A 17,725-nucleotide genomic window follows, 5' to 3' on the forward strand; every position below is an offset into this window, starting at 1 on the left:
CCTCCTCCTAGTAAGGCTTGCACAATGTCCTCCTCCTAGAAACTTACCAAAAACCAAAGAAAACTTAAATATAACAAAACAAACACCAAATATTAATCACAAAGCCAACAAAATGATAGCTAATAATAAATAAACTAAAAAAACTAGATTTAACCAAACAAATCTCATATTTATTTATAATAATAATTTGTTTATTGATTGATTGATCGATGAGTACAATCTTTAGCATGTGGCAGCGCAACTTAAAAAGTAGCGCTGAATTGTATGCTAGTGTTTATATGCTAACGCAATGCTATAGTGCCAAAAATATAAAATGCATGAAAGTATTGTATTATACATACAACTGAAACTTTACTCAACGTTTCTTCCTTCAGCTGACACTTGACTGATTTGATTTGATTAATTTGATTTATTGAGATTGCAAACAAATACAATACTCGTGGGCCACAGGCAGCGGGGGCTGGTGTTGTGGCCCACACACAAGACAAATATAAACATACAAACAAGACACACCTAAACAATACAAGTACCTGAAATAAATATGAGAGTGATGACACAGTATGGTTATCATCATGATCATTGACAGCCGGTCTGAAATATTGCATATAAAACAGTTTCCTCTTCGCTGACATTTATAACATCGTGTCTTCTGTATTGAAGTCTTACTTTTCGACTTTTCAGTCGTAAAGATGATGTCATTCACTGCTAACATTCCCGTACATGCACTAACGTTAACTGCAGCGAATGCTTATTTGTACTAAAATGATATCGTATCCCAAAGAGAAAAAATGTGACATTAATGTGAACCACAGGCGAATTCTTCCCATCAACTGCTTTAGGCCAATCCTACATCACCAGTGTTGACCACAGACGCACATTTGGTGTGGAGATAATGTGTTCCAATGTACTGGTTGGGAGGTGTGATGATATGGCTTCAACTTTAATCATCAATAAGTAAAAACAAAGTTGAACTTTCTTTGTAATGTAGCCAATCTATATGATAATTTTGCTCGTTAGTCACGTTCCTCAGATAATCGGGAGATTTTGCCACGCAGATTACGGTTTTACACGATTTCTGAGCGTGACGAAATCTCGCAGTAACCGCACCAAAATGGTGAAACATTCGGGATTCATCTTCGATACTGCTCATCCCTCTAAGAAGAGGATTATTAGTAGATTCCTTTCCTATCAAATTCCGGGGTGAACCTCCGAGCAGCCCTCGTTTGTAGAGGCACATTTTGAGATGGACACAGAGAAACTTAATGGAAAATGATTTTAGGAAACACAGTGGACATTCAGGACAATAATAGAGTAGCATCGAGTTAAATGAAAAATGGACATGTTCCATTTAAGCTATACATCTACGAATGTCGTAGAAATTTATTTCATAACCCAATAAACACATGTTTATCTGTAAAAGAAATGACACGCCTTAAAAATCCGCATGTTTTGAATGTATTTTCCCCCAAGAACCTTCAAACACAAGTGCTCTTTACGAGTAACATGTTGCGCAGTCTACGCACACACGTACATGAAAGAGCTCCTAACCCTGCTCAATTAAAGGGTACAAGTTTCCGTTAGAGATAAAGTTCAAGGGAAAAGGTTTAGAGATATGGAATCACATTTCTGCATTTAGATTACACTTAAATACATTAAAAAAGCTTCTCCGCGCAAAGTGCTCGGTCGGAAGAGCAGATGCAGTCAGCGATAGGGTCGGGTAATAGATGAACACCCTGTTTCCTAAGAATACTTGCATTTAAGTTCATCCCCCGAATTCCTGTGTGCCTTAAAGTGATGGGAGAAGGATGAGGTCTGGCCGGTTCAATGAGGCCGTCAAGAGGGCGGCAATCGGACCGTGAGGCTTCAAAGCGTTTCGTGCAAACTTTGGTCACGGCTGAAGGAGGACTGACTGTGGAGATCCGCCACTCAGAGAAGTAGAAGGATCCATTTCCACTCCTTCGCGGAACATAGGGGTGGTGCCCATCTTCATTTCTGTAGCCCTTGGGCCACACATTTGCGCAAGCACTAAAACGTGGGGTCGGGTGGCGTAGCGGCAGAGTGCGCGACTCGGAACTTTGAGTCCGGAGTTCGAGTCCTGACATGCCACCGATCTTGTGCCCTTGGGAAAGGCACTACACGGCTTTCCTCACTTAGCTCAGGTGTAAATGAGTATTGTCCTGTCATGTATTTGTCCCCTGTGTTGGTGGCGGCATTAATATAAGTTGAAAAGACTTGAGTGTGTCGTCACCACGTCTGGTGATTACATGTTGGAATTTAAAAAAAAAGCACTAAAACACGGGGCTGTATATAGCTAGCTCACTGGTAGTGATGTGTGTTTGACATTTCCATACTCTTTCTCATAGATGCTGAGTGACATGCCGAGAAAGCAGTTATGTATCGTTTTTGGCGTTTGGGGTTTGAACTCACGACCTCCCGGTTACAAAGCGTGCACTCCTCCTGATTGAGTTATCGCACCGAGAGGCTGTTCTGAAGTGCTGCGCGGGTAGGAGACCCGCTGAGTGGGAGGCGGAAGCGGAGCTTCACAGGTTCGGATTTTCCCTCTCGTGTTGAGGGGATCTTCTGTCAAACAAGCTGCGATACAGCCCGAAGCGTCTCTATTCAAAGGACCCTTCTGATAGGTCACTTAAGAGGCGAATGCAGATCGGTTTATTCATGTACTGCAGCCGTGAAGAAAGCTGCCATGACGAAAGCTGCCATGAAGAAATCTGCCCTGCCCCGACATGGATGGATTCTGGCAGGTTAATAAGCAATAAATATTCCACCTCTTCTCTGTCTGAGACAAAGGATGGCGACGCGCATATCGTATCCACATCTTTTGCTGAAAACTAAAACCAGTCTACTTATACTACCACCATTACCAATAACATATAAGCTATGTGCGTGACCTCCCGACCCTCCGGTAGCGAGCGTGGATCACTAAATACAGAGCCCAACACATTACACGACCCTGCATTACCCCAGCAATAAACCCACAGTAATATCACTGATACGGCGGCAACGACGTAAAGCCCCGCATCCTCATCATCACCACATCGGAACGTGCACGTGTTTTAATGTCTGCATGTCGGTGAAGGTTATGTATCCAGGTAATAAGACACTGCACAAAGAGAGAGAGAGACAGAGAGAGAGAGATACAGAGAGACAGAGACAGAGAGCGAAAGAGCGAAAGAGAGAAAGAGCAAGCTTCATATATATAGAGAGCCTTATACATTTATTTATTAGATACAAATTTGTGAAATTACGTCTTACAGCAAAATCAATAACACAAAGAATGAATAAAGGATCAGATAAATAAGAGTAAGAAAAACAGGTCATGTCGTCGCGGCAGTAGAACCTACAGGAAATTGAGAAGGTGACGTCATCTGGGCAAGCTCAAGGTGACCGTCAGACGATCCACACTTCTGGGACAATCGCGTCATTAAAATCTCATTATCTTGGAGTGGGAGGTAATTAGGGTACAACAGGCCTACTGGCATCAGACATGGCTACATGCACATTCAATGCAGTGTAACGGAGGAGTACCTTGCTTCAGAGGTTAACTGGTCGTTTTGACTATACGTGAAAACGTAACCCTATCTAGACTGTACGTGTGTGGGGAGGGGGTAAAAGTGCCAGCGCCAACTTTGATGTTAGATAACGCCCGAGCGGCTTGCGCAAGGGCCACCAAATTTACTGACTTTTCCTACAACAATTTCATGGTAGTGACATAGATTAATAGACCCAAAGATAAAAAAGGCAAGTCTAGATAGGCTTAACATCTTGTTCGTATTTAAATAAAACTGAATAAATGGTATATAACTTATCTCTCCAAGCTTTGTTACATCTTCAATTGTACAAGACCATACAAAGGTCCCTGTACTTTTTGTTGAATCAATAAAGAATCAGTCATACATGCAATTGGTTTCATAGTCGGTGTGAGAACAAACGACGAAAAGTAACTGAAAGTCATTTTCAAACAGTATGAGAAAAGAAACGTGAATAAGACGTTACGTTTTATCTTATTTGTGTACGATGTAATATTATTCTATTATTGTTCAGAGATTATTGTCATTGTCATTGTTAATTAATATTCCTGCAATTGTTGTTAAAAAATCTGTACTAGTCTAGTGTATGAGTGATGTTATGCATATACTGAGCAATACATATATATTTGTGTGTACACTAGTAATTGTAAATGCTGCTTAATTCAGCCTCTAGGCTGGAAACTTACTTACTTACTTAGTTCGAGCTCCCGCTCGAACCAATCCTGAGAGTTGTCTCCAAAGCACTTTGTCCTCCATGGCCTTCTTTATCTCCCTGGTGTCCTGTAAGTTGGTGTCTTTGCGCAGATTATCCACGAATGTTACTCTGGGTCTCCCTCTGCTCCGTTTTCCTTTTAACGGTTCCCACAGAACGAGACTTGATGCCAGGATGTCCGGGTGTCTAATGCAGTGACCGGCGATTTTCATCCTGCGTTCTCGTATTTTGTCTGTGACAGCAGGTAGATCCTGGCACAACTGTTGGTTTGTGAGTTTGAGTTGCCATGGAATGTTTAGGCACATTCGTAACATTCGGGTATAACAGCCGTTCAGCCTTTTTTCGAGTGATTTGGTCAGGGACCACGTTTCGGTTGTAAAAAAGGCTGGAAAAAAGCTTTCAATTTGCCGAATGTCTTTGCAAGAAATACACCAGTCACACAGGCGGCTGTGTGGCTTATCCTGCCATCACGACCTGAGATGTAATAAGACTGTGGATACGTGCGGATTACCAGCGTATTCGTCAGCCTGCAGATTGCTGCACTTACAAAAACTTGATGACAGGCGGACCACCCTCTGTCTAAAGTTTGCTAGGAGTTTTTTTTAACTCAGAGGAATACAGAGGTTGGCTACCCAAATGCTTGACATATCCTTCTTTTGTTTGTCTGACTTTTCTTTGTACCATTCATGTGTTAAGTAGGTATTATTTGCAACAGATTGCAGTGAGGCTGTTTCCTTTCTAATATCAATAATATATACTACAACACACCAAGAGACTTTACCCTGGCCTGGACTATATCTTGACTTGAAGTGACATCCCTGCAGTTGGAAATGACCCAAGGCACGCTCTGAGAGACTTCCCGTCGACCTGAAATCGTTAAAACGTGCACGTAGTGTCTGCAGTTCCCCTTATAACCAGTGATGCAATAAGGATCCTGTTATCTGATAATACATCGGGATCAATCGAAAGCTACATTACACAAACAATGTCAAGTCCGAAAGGCGAGGGAGTTTTTGGCAAAACATGGCGCTACTGCAATAGGATTTCTTATTATCTGTAATTGCTTCTCGCCGACATGACATTCATGTCTGACACAACGCGTTTCTGAGTTGTGAGATATAAAGTATTTTCCTGGCACCTTTGAAAATAGACCTTTTCTTCTTGAATATACCTAATTGTGATCCAAAATCAATAATACAAGTACAGAAAGTGCACAATTCTTTACCTACTCAGCTGTGTTCTATACCTGCACAATTACCAACTCGTCAATTTCTTTTGGAGTCTTTTGGAGACGAAAAGGACACAGAGAGCAAACTTAGTGGCTAATTGAACTAAAAGCTAGCTAAACTACAGCTTAATATAATAACTACATTCGATATCAACTTAACTAAGTTAAGTTGAAGTCTAAGTAAGCTAAAGGTTATGTATATCGATGTTGCAGGTCTGCAAACGGCTTCTTTTCATTTCTGCATCCAAGTTGTACTGGTGTCTTTTAGCGGCTGTGTGGTGACACGTGTTCTCTTTGTGTCACTGCTATGTTTGCGTTACTCCTGCAGGCTGTGTTGTACATTCCTACGTGAACGCCCCGCCCAGGGATGTCTGAAAACAGATCCGTAGATCTGAGATATACTATATGGACGAGTAATTAACTTGAAAGTTTATCATGTAAGTTCATCTGTGTTGGTAGTAATCATACTAAAACGTTGAACTTTATTTCAACAACAGTTTACACAGAGATGAAATTTTCAGCGACCAGTGTCGCCTTCATCAGGATAATTAATGACCGATCACTTCACAACGTTTGGTCAATTGCTTACGTCACGTATAAGTAAAGTCTCGTGTGAAGAAGGCCACGTGTTTGTAAACGTAACTTTTGCGAGATCACGAAGGCGAAATGGCTTGGTAAAAAAAATTGATATCTGTTTAATTGTGTGTTGGAATAAAGTTCAACGTTTTACTGTAGGAAAAACTTGATAGTCGAAACTCAGGACCATCCCTTCAGTCAGTTGATGTCATCAGCACGCCCACAGGTATTTGTCTGAGCTAACATTCCAATCTCCACATTCCAATCTGCAGTCGCCGTAATCCGCTGAAACCGTCTCCTCTAAACGGGGAAATTCGGTTTGTGCTGCTGAACTAGTCGCGTTAATGATGTATTCGCAGGGAGCCGCCTCTGAGCTATATTTCAATCTTGCCGTTAAAGTAATCTGTGCAATTAATTAAGAGCTCCAAGTTATAGATTGCCCAGTATTAGTTGCTAGTATTCTAATGATTTTCGTCATTCTCCGTCTCAATACGTCTGGTCTGCTCCTTATTTGCATTGCCCGTAGCGATATCCTGCCGTTGGAACATGCTAAGGTCCATCAAACTCCTGATTATCATGGCTTCCGTCCAAACACAGGCTTTTACAACGTCTACTGGTCAGCTTGTCTGAAATCGATCTAAAATCCTATACGATTTGTAAAGACAATTAGATCCTAGCCTTGTTAGAAACTTATCTGTGCCCAACCAGAGTATCGTGATGAGGAAACGACAGGACTGGAAATTATTCAACTTTTGAGTCATAAATTGAACAACCAATTTGCCATATTTTTATCCATTCCAGGTGGCGTTGTGTTGGTTCTATGCATCAGGCTTTAGTAGCGTTAAGCCGGATTTTCAGAAGACGTTCATAAAGAGTTTGCGTGAAATTTCTTACCTGGTGTCGCGTGATCGTCATGTGTCAATCGGACATACATTCATACTTTTACATCATTGCAATTTTAGATCGAATTTTCGCAAACTGATTTGTAAAAGCAGTAAAGTCCGCCATTTGGACCGACGCCAGGTAATCTACCGTAAAGTTTATGTCTAGTCCCGAGTCTATTTAGTCAGAAAGTGGTTCAGATGGCAGCATATTTCTTATGTGGAAACCATGTGTGATAAACTGTCCACACTCTTTATTACCTAAAAGTATTTCCCCCTTTCCATCACGATTTTACGGTTATACGCAATGCGGCATGACTGCAGATTTGTCAACTGTAATCTATGTTATATAAAACAGGATTAACGAATGCTTAGAGAAAATGTACGGCATTAAACTCCTCGCTTGATAGCATTTTGAATTATTATAACTACCTGCACACAGTGAGGAACGGTTTATTAGAAGGACGGAAAAATTGGAAACATCCGCTTCAACTGCAAATTGCCAACGAAGTTCAAGGAAGAGGGGAACATTACTAAAATGGAGGACGATGCCCTACAGTTGAACTGCACAATGGTTAGCTTAGTTTGTATGTCTTTAGAGATACCATTCACTGTCCCCTTTTTTCTCCAATGGACTTCCAACTTTGGATAGCTTTTACAACTTTGACGTTTGTTAGGGCTTGATTTGGAATCTGCAGAATCCCCCAAATTCAGCTGAAGACGTGGGGAGAAGTGTTCAGGTAATATCTGGGAAGAGCCGGAGTATTAAAACCCAGGGACGGGCACAATGTAGAGAAAACTACCTGTAGTTATACCTTATATTAAAGCCTAGAGGTGGGTACAATCAGGTGGAAACTCAAAACGTGTACAGCTGGATTCCAGCCGGTGATCACGTGATGTCAGAGCTCCAACCTACATTACACGTCCCGTCTGACTGTAAAACCACATGACGTAAATTAAATATCAGGTAGTGAGAATCCAAACGCACGCTGCTGAAGCTGACTTTGACTTATCTGTATCCACAAGAAGCAATAACGAGGTGATATGCGGGAAATTAATTGGGCTGTAAATCACCCAAATAGTCATTAGGGCCGGGAGTCAGAAACGTCCCGATTCGCTTTAAGTTTGGCAGTTTGGAATATTTATTTTGATTTTTTCCCGTCATTCTTATACAGGGTGACCCATTCAGTGATGGCACTGCTTTTCAATGGGGCCCTGTTCTACACAACAAAATACAAGTCACATGCAAACAATAAAATTAGTATACAATAAATAATGACGATGGCAATAATGCTAAAGATAAAAACCAGTCACTAACCAATGACAGTAATAAATTGTTGGAGTAAAGCTGATTGGTTGCTAAATGAGATGCCAGGCGGGTTCCCAAACCTGATTGGTTGCAGTATGAGATGCCAGGCAGGTTCTTAAAGCTGATTGGTTACAATAAGAGATGTCAGGCAGGTTCTTAAAGCTGATTGGTTACAATAAGAGATGTCAGACGGGTTCCCAAAGCTCATTGGTCGCAATATGAGATGCCAGGCGGGTTCCCAAAGCTCATTGGTCGCAATATGAGATGCCAGGCAGGTTCCCAAAGCTCATTGGTTGCAATATGAGATGCCAGGCGGGTCGCCAAAGCTTATTGGTTGCAATATGAGATGCCAGGCGGGTCGCCAAAGCTCATTGGTTGCAATATGAGATGCCAGGCGGGTCCCCAAAGCTGATTGGTTGCAATATGGGATATGTAAATGCAGTCTACCTCGTACGATTAAAGTGAGGCTGTTCATTGCTTCTGTGGAATCCGGTCTGTTTTACGGATCCGAGACGTGGACCTTGACAAAGTCACAAGAAAAAAGACTTAATGGCTGCTACACTCGCATGCTGCGCATGTGTCTTAATGTCTGATGGCAACAAAAGCTAACAAAACCAGCAGTTGTACCAAGATCTGCCACCTGTCACCAAGAAAATACAACAGCGCAGAATGAAACTGGGTGGGCACTGTATGGAACACTCCTGCATTTCATCTGTTTCTTTGGGAGCCTACTGCAAAGGGAAAAGAAGTAGGAGTAGAGCCGCCTACTTGGACAATCTGCAAAGTGGCACTGACCTGCATGATACTAACGAATTGCGAAGGGCCACGGAAGACCAAGTGTTATGGAGGAGACTTTCTGGATACTCGGACTAAGTAAGTAAGTAATGGGATTTTTGGCTGGTTGCCAAACATGCATGCCTTCTTGCGAGACGAGGTTTTGGAGGGTCCGTACTGACTATTGATGTGGTACGGGTCGGGGACGGACATCTTTGTCAACATGTCTTTATTAATCATGTTGGTTAGGGGAAATTGTTTTGCTACAAACAATAATGCTGAAAACCATTAAGTAAAGCTACGCGGCGTCATGGCGACTTGAGTTCCCTGCGTAGTTCAGGTTTGACTTGTTGCCTCTGGCAAAGTTTGGAAGGCTTAACATATTTCCAACTTATTCCCAACCTATTCTCAACCTATTCCCAACTTATTCCCAACCTATTCCTAACTTATTCCCAACTCATGTCATGCCTTAGTGCGGGGTGAGGCGGCAGCTTAATGCCTCTCCCAGCACGGTTTGTTACCGGTAAGCTGGGAGGAATCAGGCAATATGGAACTCATCTTCCGATAATGAGCAGGTTTCAAAGTCGAATTATCTCAATTTGTAGGATAATATATCGAATAATTACCTTTCTAGAAGATTGAAGTTTTGCATCGCCTTCTGATAACTTTTATCTATGGCTAATATCAGTATGACGACATGATTAACGGATGCTGGGAGTAACTAGATGACGTTTAACGTCCTTCTTTACGACGTTTTGTACTAACCTAGATGATAAGGCCATACCGTATGCATGCATCTATTGCACCCCCGTGTAGCTACTATAGGTAAATAACGTTAGGAAGGCCAACACTCTCGTTATCTTAGGGAAAGATTGACGGCCCCAGCGTGGTTCACGGTTGGCGGATTGTGCATAAATTTCCCGCTGCTGGTACCGACTGACTCGTCAAAGGCACGCCAATTCCCAAACCCGCCTCACACACACTGTTCACGCCTTACATCACAGCACCGCAGGACCCGTGAGCCTGACCCGCAGGTCCAGATCACCCGTTTTAAGTCTGAAAAAGTCTACAAGGATGCATAAAAGACGCGGCAACGTTAAGGCATTAGAGCAGGGTCCGGTCCCGCGAGTGCAGGTGAAACATCATGAATCAGCAGCCGCCGACAGAGCATATGTCTTACCCCAAGGTGGAGCTGGCTCTGAGATAGCGCCGGCATTAAGCTGAGGCAGAATGGCTCTTAAGGCGTCTCACGGCGGCTATCCGGCCACTTAGACGCCTATCCTAACGTCGTTATGCAGTAAGCGGGTGTAAAGCCATCCTGTCTGGGGAAGGGGGCGAGTTACTGAAGATTGAAGATAATGTGTTTACCTTTAAACTCTACATTAGGATGACTGGCATCATGCTCCTTAGGGAAGTGAGGAAGGCATTTTAGTAATAGGCTCCGGTATAATGTTGGGTTTGGTACTAGGCTCCGGTGTAATATTGGGTTAGGTGGTCTGGTTCCTGTTGCTTCACAGCATTCTGATATTCTGTTAGTGCAGTTCGTTTTAGTGGCTTTAGGGACGTTTTGATGTACCCCTTTCTGAGACAGAGTCGTTTGTCTTGCCCACGCCGCTCCAGGGACACGATAATTAACCCCGCAGACGGTCGGAGTGGGCGGTGATGAATGCTTAGGTAAAACTGCTCATCAAACCCCGGCCTGCCGTGTGGAATGGTCAGGTAAACTTTGAACACGAAGTAACAGCCATTAGAGCAAAGCTGCCCATTTCACCAGTTAGATCTTCGGACACGAAGCTGCCCATTAAATCCTGCTTCGCTGGAAATTCGGCTTCCTGTCTAAGTCTCAGATCCGCCAAAAAACAGTTACTCAAGCGACTGAATATGATTTTGGAAAAGGTCAGACGTCTCAGCTAGTATCCACTAGCTTTCGTCAGTGACTGAGAGACCAGGAAAGAAATGCAGGTTTATAAGCACTATTGATTGTTGGTTGGTTGATTGATTGATTGATAGATATATAAAAAAGAAGTGAAGACAAAGGGAAACAAAAGTTAGACCACTCAAGACAAAACAATGCAAATTAGTCAAATAGCTCCTGTTGTGCAGAACAGGACTTTATTTGCATATCAATCAATAGTTCGTGCTTGTAAACCTGCATTTCTCCTCTGGCCTCTCAGTCACTGACGAAAGCTAGTGGATACTAGCTGAAACGTCTAACCGTTTCCAAAAGCATATCCAGTTGCTTGAGTAGCTGCTTTTTGGCGCATTGTAAGCCAAGGCAAGAAGAGATTACCTGGATGTCTAACCTTTATCGACATAAGTCTCAGATAACTCTCCTCGTGGTGCCAAACCTGGCCACGATCCACACAAACTTTCGGAACAAAATATTCTGTCCACCTTCGCCATTAATAAACTCTGTAATAAACCTCCTCCCAGAACATTTTGCCTGGCCATCGCCCAATCTCAGAGTTGCGGTTCAGTTTCAGTTTCAATATCGGGATGCCCTTTAGCCCTTCAGAGACTAACCTTCCAGGGCTCCTACACCAATTACGTACAGGTACAGGAAAAGGCATTCACAATCACATTTGTCATACTCAGATACAGTATTTAACAAAAAGGTTTGGGATCAGCTGATGTACGCAACTCCTCACAGAACAAATGATATACGGACCAAAAAGGACAATGCCCTTCATATTTCTTTGTGATTCTGAACAGGTCCCAATCTGGAATGACAACCGGGGAACTTTTAGTCTCGTCCTTGCCAGCAGAAGGACCGCCCCGTTCTCATGCCGCCATGTGACTTGTGTTTGTTACTTCCCGGACACCACACCAGAGGCTCCCTGAGGCCAGACATGAAAGTTTCAGTCGTTAAGTGTGTGGGCGTTTTTTATTCCTAAAGCACTGAAACTGTACTGCCACAGTGACAACTGATTCTGACAATTTACAGCTTCCTAACGATGTGCAAATTTTGTATGAATAGTAACTGTGTGGTGTCGTAAAACCGAGAAGAATTATGACTAGTCGAAATTTGTCGGCCTCCGTGCTTACACGGTGCGACATTAAATGTCAGAGGTTAAGGCTGGGTAGTTTATGTACGTTTGATGCACAGTTAAGACTAGCTGTATGTAATAATCCCTTATAGAGTTTAGTTTCAAAACTGCGATGTCGTCAGCTTTGCGCGAACTCGCTCAACAGTAATATTCAAGACCGTTTGGTACACTATAAAGGCAAGCAGACAAAATGCATCAATGGCGCCATTTAAAGTTCAGTTACTTAAAAGCCTCACTTCAAATTACGTCTGCGTCATCAACTAGCGATAAAAGCTGCTGATTTCCTTCTAAGCGACAATCCGTGAGGCAGTTTGGGACGAGTTATGAGCCGGAATCACCTTCGGTAACAGAACTTCTGAGAGCTTTTGATCTACGTTGGACAGGGAAGTGCGATTAAGTTAATTTCGTGCCGCGACATCAAAGACAAACATCGGTCGTTTGTCTGCAATAAGGCAGGCAGTTTTTTTTACCCAATGACTTCCTCCAGCAAATTAGTACCAAAACGTCAGGACTTCACTGCGCAAACGAACCGAGACGATCCTAGCTAATTACCGCAGATAAAATGTCTCATTGAACAAAACCAGTGGCAGGTTCCCGATGACTGACATAACAGTGTGATGCCAGGTCGTGTTTTTGTACTCCTTGCACCGAAAATTAATCATTGCAATTAGGTATGTTTTCTGCAACTCTGGTGAATGGCATAGTTCGTTACGTCATCCTCCGTCAAGTTCGTTCATCAAACCAATGGTTTTAATAAAAAGTCTAATTTCTCAAGATCAGTCAGTTTCTGCAACAGGTTTATCTGTAGCGTGTCAGGCTGTTGCCTCAGATGAAGTGGACGGAGCTGTTTTAACGGGAGAAGACTGAAACGACGTGCCGCATCTATAATCACTACGTCCGTAAATTTAACGTATCTCCAGATTTCCACTGATAAATCTCATCCATCTGACGCCAAACAGCGTGCGTTTCTCTTGAATCTCGCCGATGGTCATGTACATCTCGTAACCGGCCGCCGCCTTTTGAAACGGTCGATGCCACATCGCAGAACGCCCAACTTAAAGTGTATCAGCACGGTCCATCCACACCGTGATGTTTCGTGGCGTAGAGGGCTATGGTTTTGGTTAGGGTTTTAGAGCTACGCTTTTTGACCCATATTCGAACTTGAGCTTAGGCTTTTCATTAACACCATTAATATCTTTCATGATCCTTCCTTACATTTGCAATTCTGTTTAGTGCATATACCTTTTATACGTTTATGGAGCTAAAAAAAGTTATGATACGCTCGGATATGGCATCGAGCAGTCAGCGATATGGCATCGAAAGGCGAGGACCGTTCTGAAAGGCGACGGCCGTTTGCCAGACGGGAATTTGCCTGGGCGATCTGCACGCGATGTGCTGTAGCGTGTAAAGGCGACAACCGTTCTGCAAGACGGCGAACAATTGTGAGACGGAAATTACTACTAGCCTCTGCGATGCCTGCACGCGATGTGTTGTAGCGTGTAAAGCAGGCGCGGCTCCAGCTGGTTTGGAGAAGTGTAATAATATATACAATAATAACCGGCATTCTTTAAAGTCCCGGTGTCCTCTTTAACACTTACAGGGAATCTTGAAAGTGGAGCCACACAGAACGTGTATTTCATGTAACATGCTTTTAGCTTTTAGTAACTAACTAAGAGCCATTTGTCCAATCGTATCTAACACAACCCACACTGTCATTACCCGGAGGTTTTGGCAAAGTGGCATTAAGACATACTCCGATATGAATCATCAGGATAACATGGTGGTGGAGAGATTGTATATTATGTGGGGTGTATAAAAATGACAAATTCACAATGGCAGCCTTTTGGTAATAGGGAATAAAAAACAGGTTGCTCATTCTGCAGTGATCTAAATCAATCAGTATTCACATTAATTTAACTCAAGAAATCTATCATAGATGAAATAAGTAATTTCGTCTTAAAGTTATTGCCATGAATCTAAACTTAATTAAGGTGTCCAAAACATGCTTTTAGTCAATAAGGGACTTATTGACTAAGAGATTTATTGTACCCCACGAGTCTTCATTTGGCATTTAAACGGCAGCAGCAAGCTGGTAAGAGGCTGGGATGGTGGAAATGATGTGACTTCATTTATCTAACCAGAGCGTGAAGTGAGGCATGTTAACGAGACGAGCACACGAACCTGGCGTACTCCTCAATGGTTAGTGTTTCGGCTGTTGTTCAATTATCATTGCTGAATTAGAATAACGCAAACCATATGATAAAGTAAGTAAGCAAGCAAACCAGATGGAGTGAAATAGATCAAGAGGGGAGAGAAGTAGCGCTCAATATAAAGACATAGCAGGATTTATGCCGTCATATCAAGTGAACATAAAGTCCCTAATCACCTGGAGGTTTCCAGCCAGCAATAAACGCCCATCTTTCACGTTATATCAGGCTGTTTCGCCAATTCGTTGGGCCAATTCGTTCTAAAAGAACACTTCATCTTAGTGGCGTGAGAAAACGGAATCTCACGTACACGTATAACCACTACATGGAAGAAGTGTTTGGGTCTCGGTTGTATCGATGTACGCGTAATTGTCTTTCTGCACGTAAGAAGGGAAGGCTCGAATAACCAGTCAGGTTCCAGCAGAATCCAGTGTGACTTCAGACGAGATTTACCAAATGGAATTTCGTGTCCCTGCCTCTTGCTTAAGGAGTAGGACAATGACATTTTGTAATATTTGTTTTGTAGCTCTTGGGGGCGGACGGATGACAACGGTCGCACCTTTTCGTTATTCTGCCATCGCCACCACACCAGGCTTACACTGATCAGTGCTTCATAATTATAAAGATTAACGGCTTTCCTTTATAGGTTTCAACAATCAATATTTACAAACCGTACGTGCCGCCACACGTTATCTAAGAAAAATAGCGACGAAGTGATCAAAAAGAGAGAAACAATGCAGCACGGAGAGGAATTGTCAGTGATAATAGAATAGTTGTACAGAAATGTCATCACTTACCAAGTAAGAAGGAACGTGATGAGGAAAGAGACGGCTAGCGTCTTTTTGTGTGGGCCATGGCCGCTACGGACTGCACGGAAGGACAGACTCTACCGCTGGGCAGACTTCGCGGTGTGATGCTACAGGTTAGACTGTGGTCTCTTAAATACTGCAGAGCAGGACGCGTTGAGTAGAGGACACGCTATGCTATCCCATACTACAGGTAGGCAAAGTGCGCTGTACCCGTGTGTTAAGAGCTACAGGTAGGTAGAGCGCGCTGTCCCCTTGTTGTAGTGAAGGCTGCAGGTAGAGAGAGTTCGCTGTACTCTTGTGCTGTGATGGAGGCTACAGGTAGTCAGAGTGCGCTGTACTCTTGTGCTCAAGGCTACGGGCGGGAAAACTGCGCTGTACCCTCGTGTTTTGTTGAAGGCAACAGCTAGCTGTCACGTACTACAGGAAGAAACTGCACTGTCCCCTTGTGTTGTGTTAAAAGCTGTCCCGTCCGGATGATGTACCACCGCCAGGTCCCTACAGATGGAATGAGGAAACCTCCCGATCACCCGATGCTTTGGGAACTCGTCGTTTGGCGGTGACGTGTATCGGAGGCAGCCAATGGCGGCACGTAGGGAAGTTTCACGTCAGGCGCGTTAGTTAGTTCGCACGGCATAGCATGGCGTAGCGATCGGCAATATGGGGTTTCATAAGGACGGACACAGATTCTTTGTGTAGTCATTACAAACACTGAATAATTAGGTATAACTGCTAGTACTGAGGAATAATCAGGTATTACTGCTAGTACTGAGGAATAATCAGGTATTACTGCTAGTACTGAGGAATAATCAGGTATTACTGCTAGTACTGAGGAATAATTAGGTATTACTGCTAGTACTGAGGAATAATCAGGTATTACTGCTAGTACTGAGGAATAATCAGGTATCACTGCTAGTACTGAGGAATAATCAGGTATTACTGCTAGTACTAAGCAATAATCAGGTATTACTGCTAGTACTGAGGAATAATCAGGTATTACTGCTAGTACTAAGGAATAATCAAGTATTACTGCTAGTACTGAGGAATAATCAGGTATTACTGCTAGTACTGAAGACTAATCAAGTATTACTGCTAGTACTAAGCAATAATCAGGTATTACTGCTAGTACTGAGGAATAATCAGGTATTACTGCTAGTACTAAGGAATAATCAGGTATTACTGCTAGTACTGAGGAATAATCAGGTATCACTGCTAGTATTGAGGAATAATCAGGTATTACTGATAGTACTGAGGAATAATCAGGTATCACTGCTAGTATTGAGTAATAATCAGGTATTACTGCTAGTACTGAGGAATAGTATGGAGAAGCAATGTTTGTGATATATTTAGCGGGGAAGCTACAGGTTGTGGAAATGTAGGCTCCTTTTTTTCCAGCCCGTGTAGTTTATCGTCTATCGAATGGAATTCACGGAGGTATAGCTAGTAAGACTGATCATCAGCATTTGATATGCTGACCGTCAGAGCGCCCTTAAGCGGGTAGTTCTGGCACGACAATGTGATACAGTAATGCCTTCAAATATCAGAGTTATCAACCAAGAATTGAGGTATTCAAAAACTCGTATTTCCCCAGAACTATCGTAGACTGAAACTCGTTGCCACCAAGCACAGTTGGGGCATCATCACTAGAAAGCTTTAAACAACTCAAGCAATTAAATGTGCAATGATTGAGTGTAACAAGTCGTTCGGTGTGATATAGCTAGCTGCCGCCGCGTCGCGTGCCTGCGAAGCTGGTGTGTTACGCCGAAGGGCGGTTATACCGGCTATACAGATACAGAAGCTGGTGTGTTACGCCGAAGGGCGGTTATACCGGCTATACAGATAAAGAATACAGATACTGACTGGTTTAGGACGTGGCCTCTCAGCTTGACATCCATTTAAAGTTGTTGTTCATTCTTGTAACTTGAAGTGGACTTAAACATTTTCCAATTAGACCATTTTACATCAAAAGAATTCTACACAAGAAAATGGCGCTCTGGTCGATATGTATTTACAAACCATCAGTGTTAATATCGAGGCCTAAGTTAAGTAAGTAAGCAAGCAAGTAATGTTATTTTTTCAGATACGGTTAGGGTTACTATTTCTGGTTACATCATTTGTCATCACATTCATATTAAAAATGAAATTCAACAGGAAAGGCCGTATTTTTATGATAAAAACTTCAAAGGAAATGTTTCAATCGGTAGTAGAGACATTATGTTGCAAACATTAATGCTGCTCCTTCAATCCTTATGTGTTCATTATTACATATATAAAGAGGATAACGTGCTTTTCACTAGTCGGTACAACTCTGCCTAAAGGCACCAAGTCTGTAGGATATTGGAATGCATCACTTTCATACCTGTTACAACTGTATGTTGATTACGTATATATATAAACGTAAAATCCGAATAAAGTGTAATTAAACCAATTCTTCAAAGGACGACCCTTCCAAAGTTAGTAACGCAGATCTGGGTTTATTCAATACGTTTCTGTGATCGACTCCGTCACCTAGCCTGTTCAATCTGACCCCGGAGTGGATTAGCCGCGACCCTTTTGCCCCCAATTTCTCCCAATGCTCGCTGGAAACGTTTCTGTAGATGTGCCGAGGAGTTCTTACAGGGGCTTACTGGTGACGGATTG

The 17,725-nt window shown here is 42.7% G+C and overlaps 1 protein-coding gene across 1 annotated transcript in view; it reads right to left on the reverse strand.

Moving 5' to 3' along the window:
• The window catches only part of LOC109481670, a 25,391-nt gene extending 9,669 nt beyond the window's left edge, over positions 1-15,722 (reverse strand). Inside the window, exons 1-2 of the mRNA XM_019784245.1 lie at positions 15,650-15,722; positions 15,077-15,146 (exon numbers count right to left, since the gene is read on the reverse strand). Of these exons, the coding sequence (XP_019639804.1) occupies positions 15,077-15,146; positions 15,650-15,722 (143 nt within the window). The remainder of the gene's footprint in view (positions 1-15,076; positions 15,147-15,649) is intronic.
• Positions 15,723-17,725: the final 2,003 nt, after the last annotated feature.

The sequence above is a fragment of the Branchiostoma belcheri genome, unplaced genomic scaffold (genome assembly GCF_001625305.1).
Source record: "Branchiostoma belcheri isolate BF01 breed outbred unplaced genomic scaffold, Haploidv18h27 scaffold57, whole genome shotgun sequence".
Classification (NCBI taxonomy): Eukaryota; Metazoa; Chordata; class Leptocardii; order Amphioxiformes; family Branchiostomatidae; genus Branchiostoma; species Branchiostoma belcheri.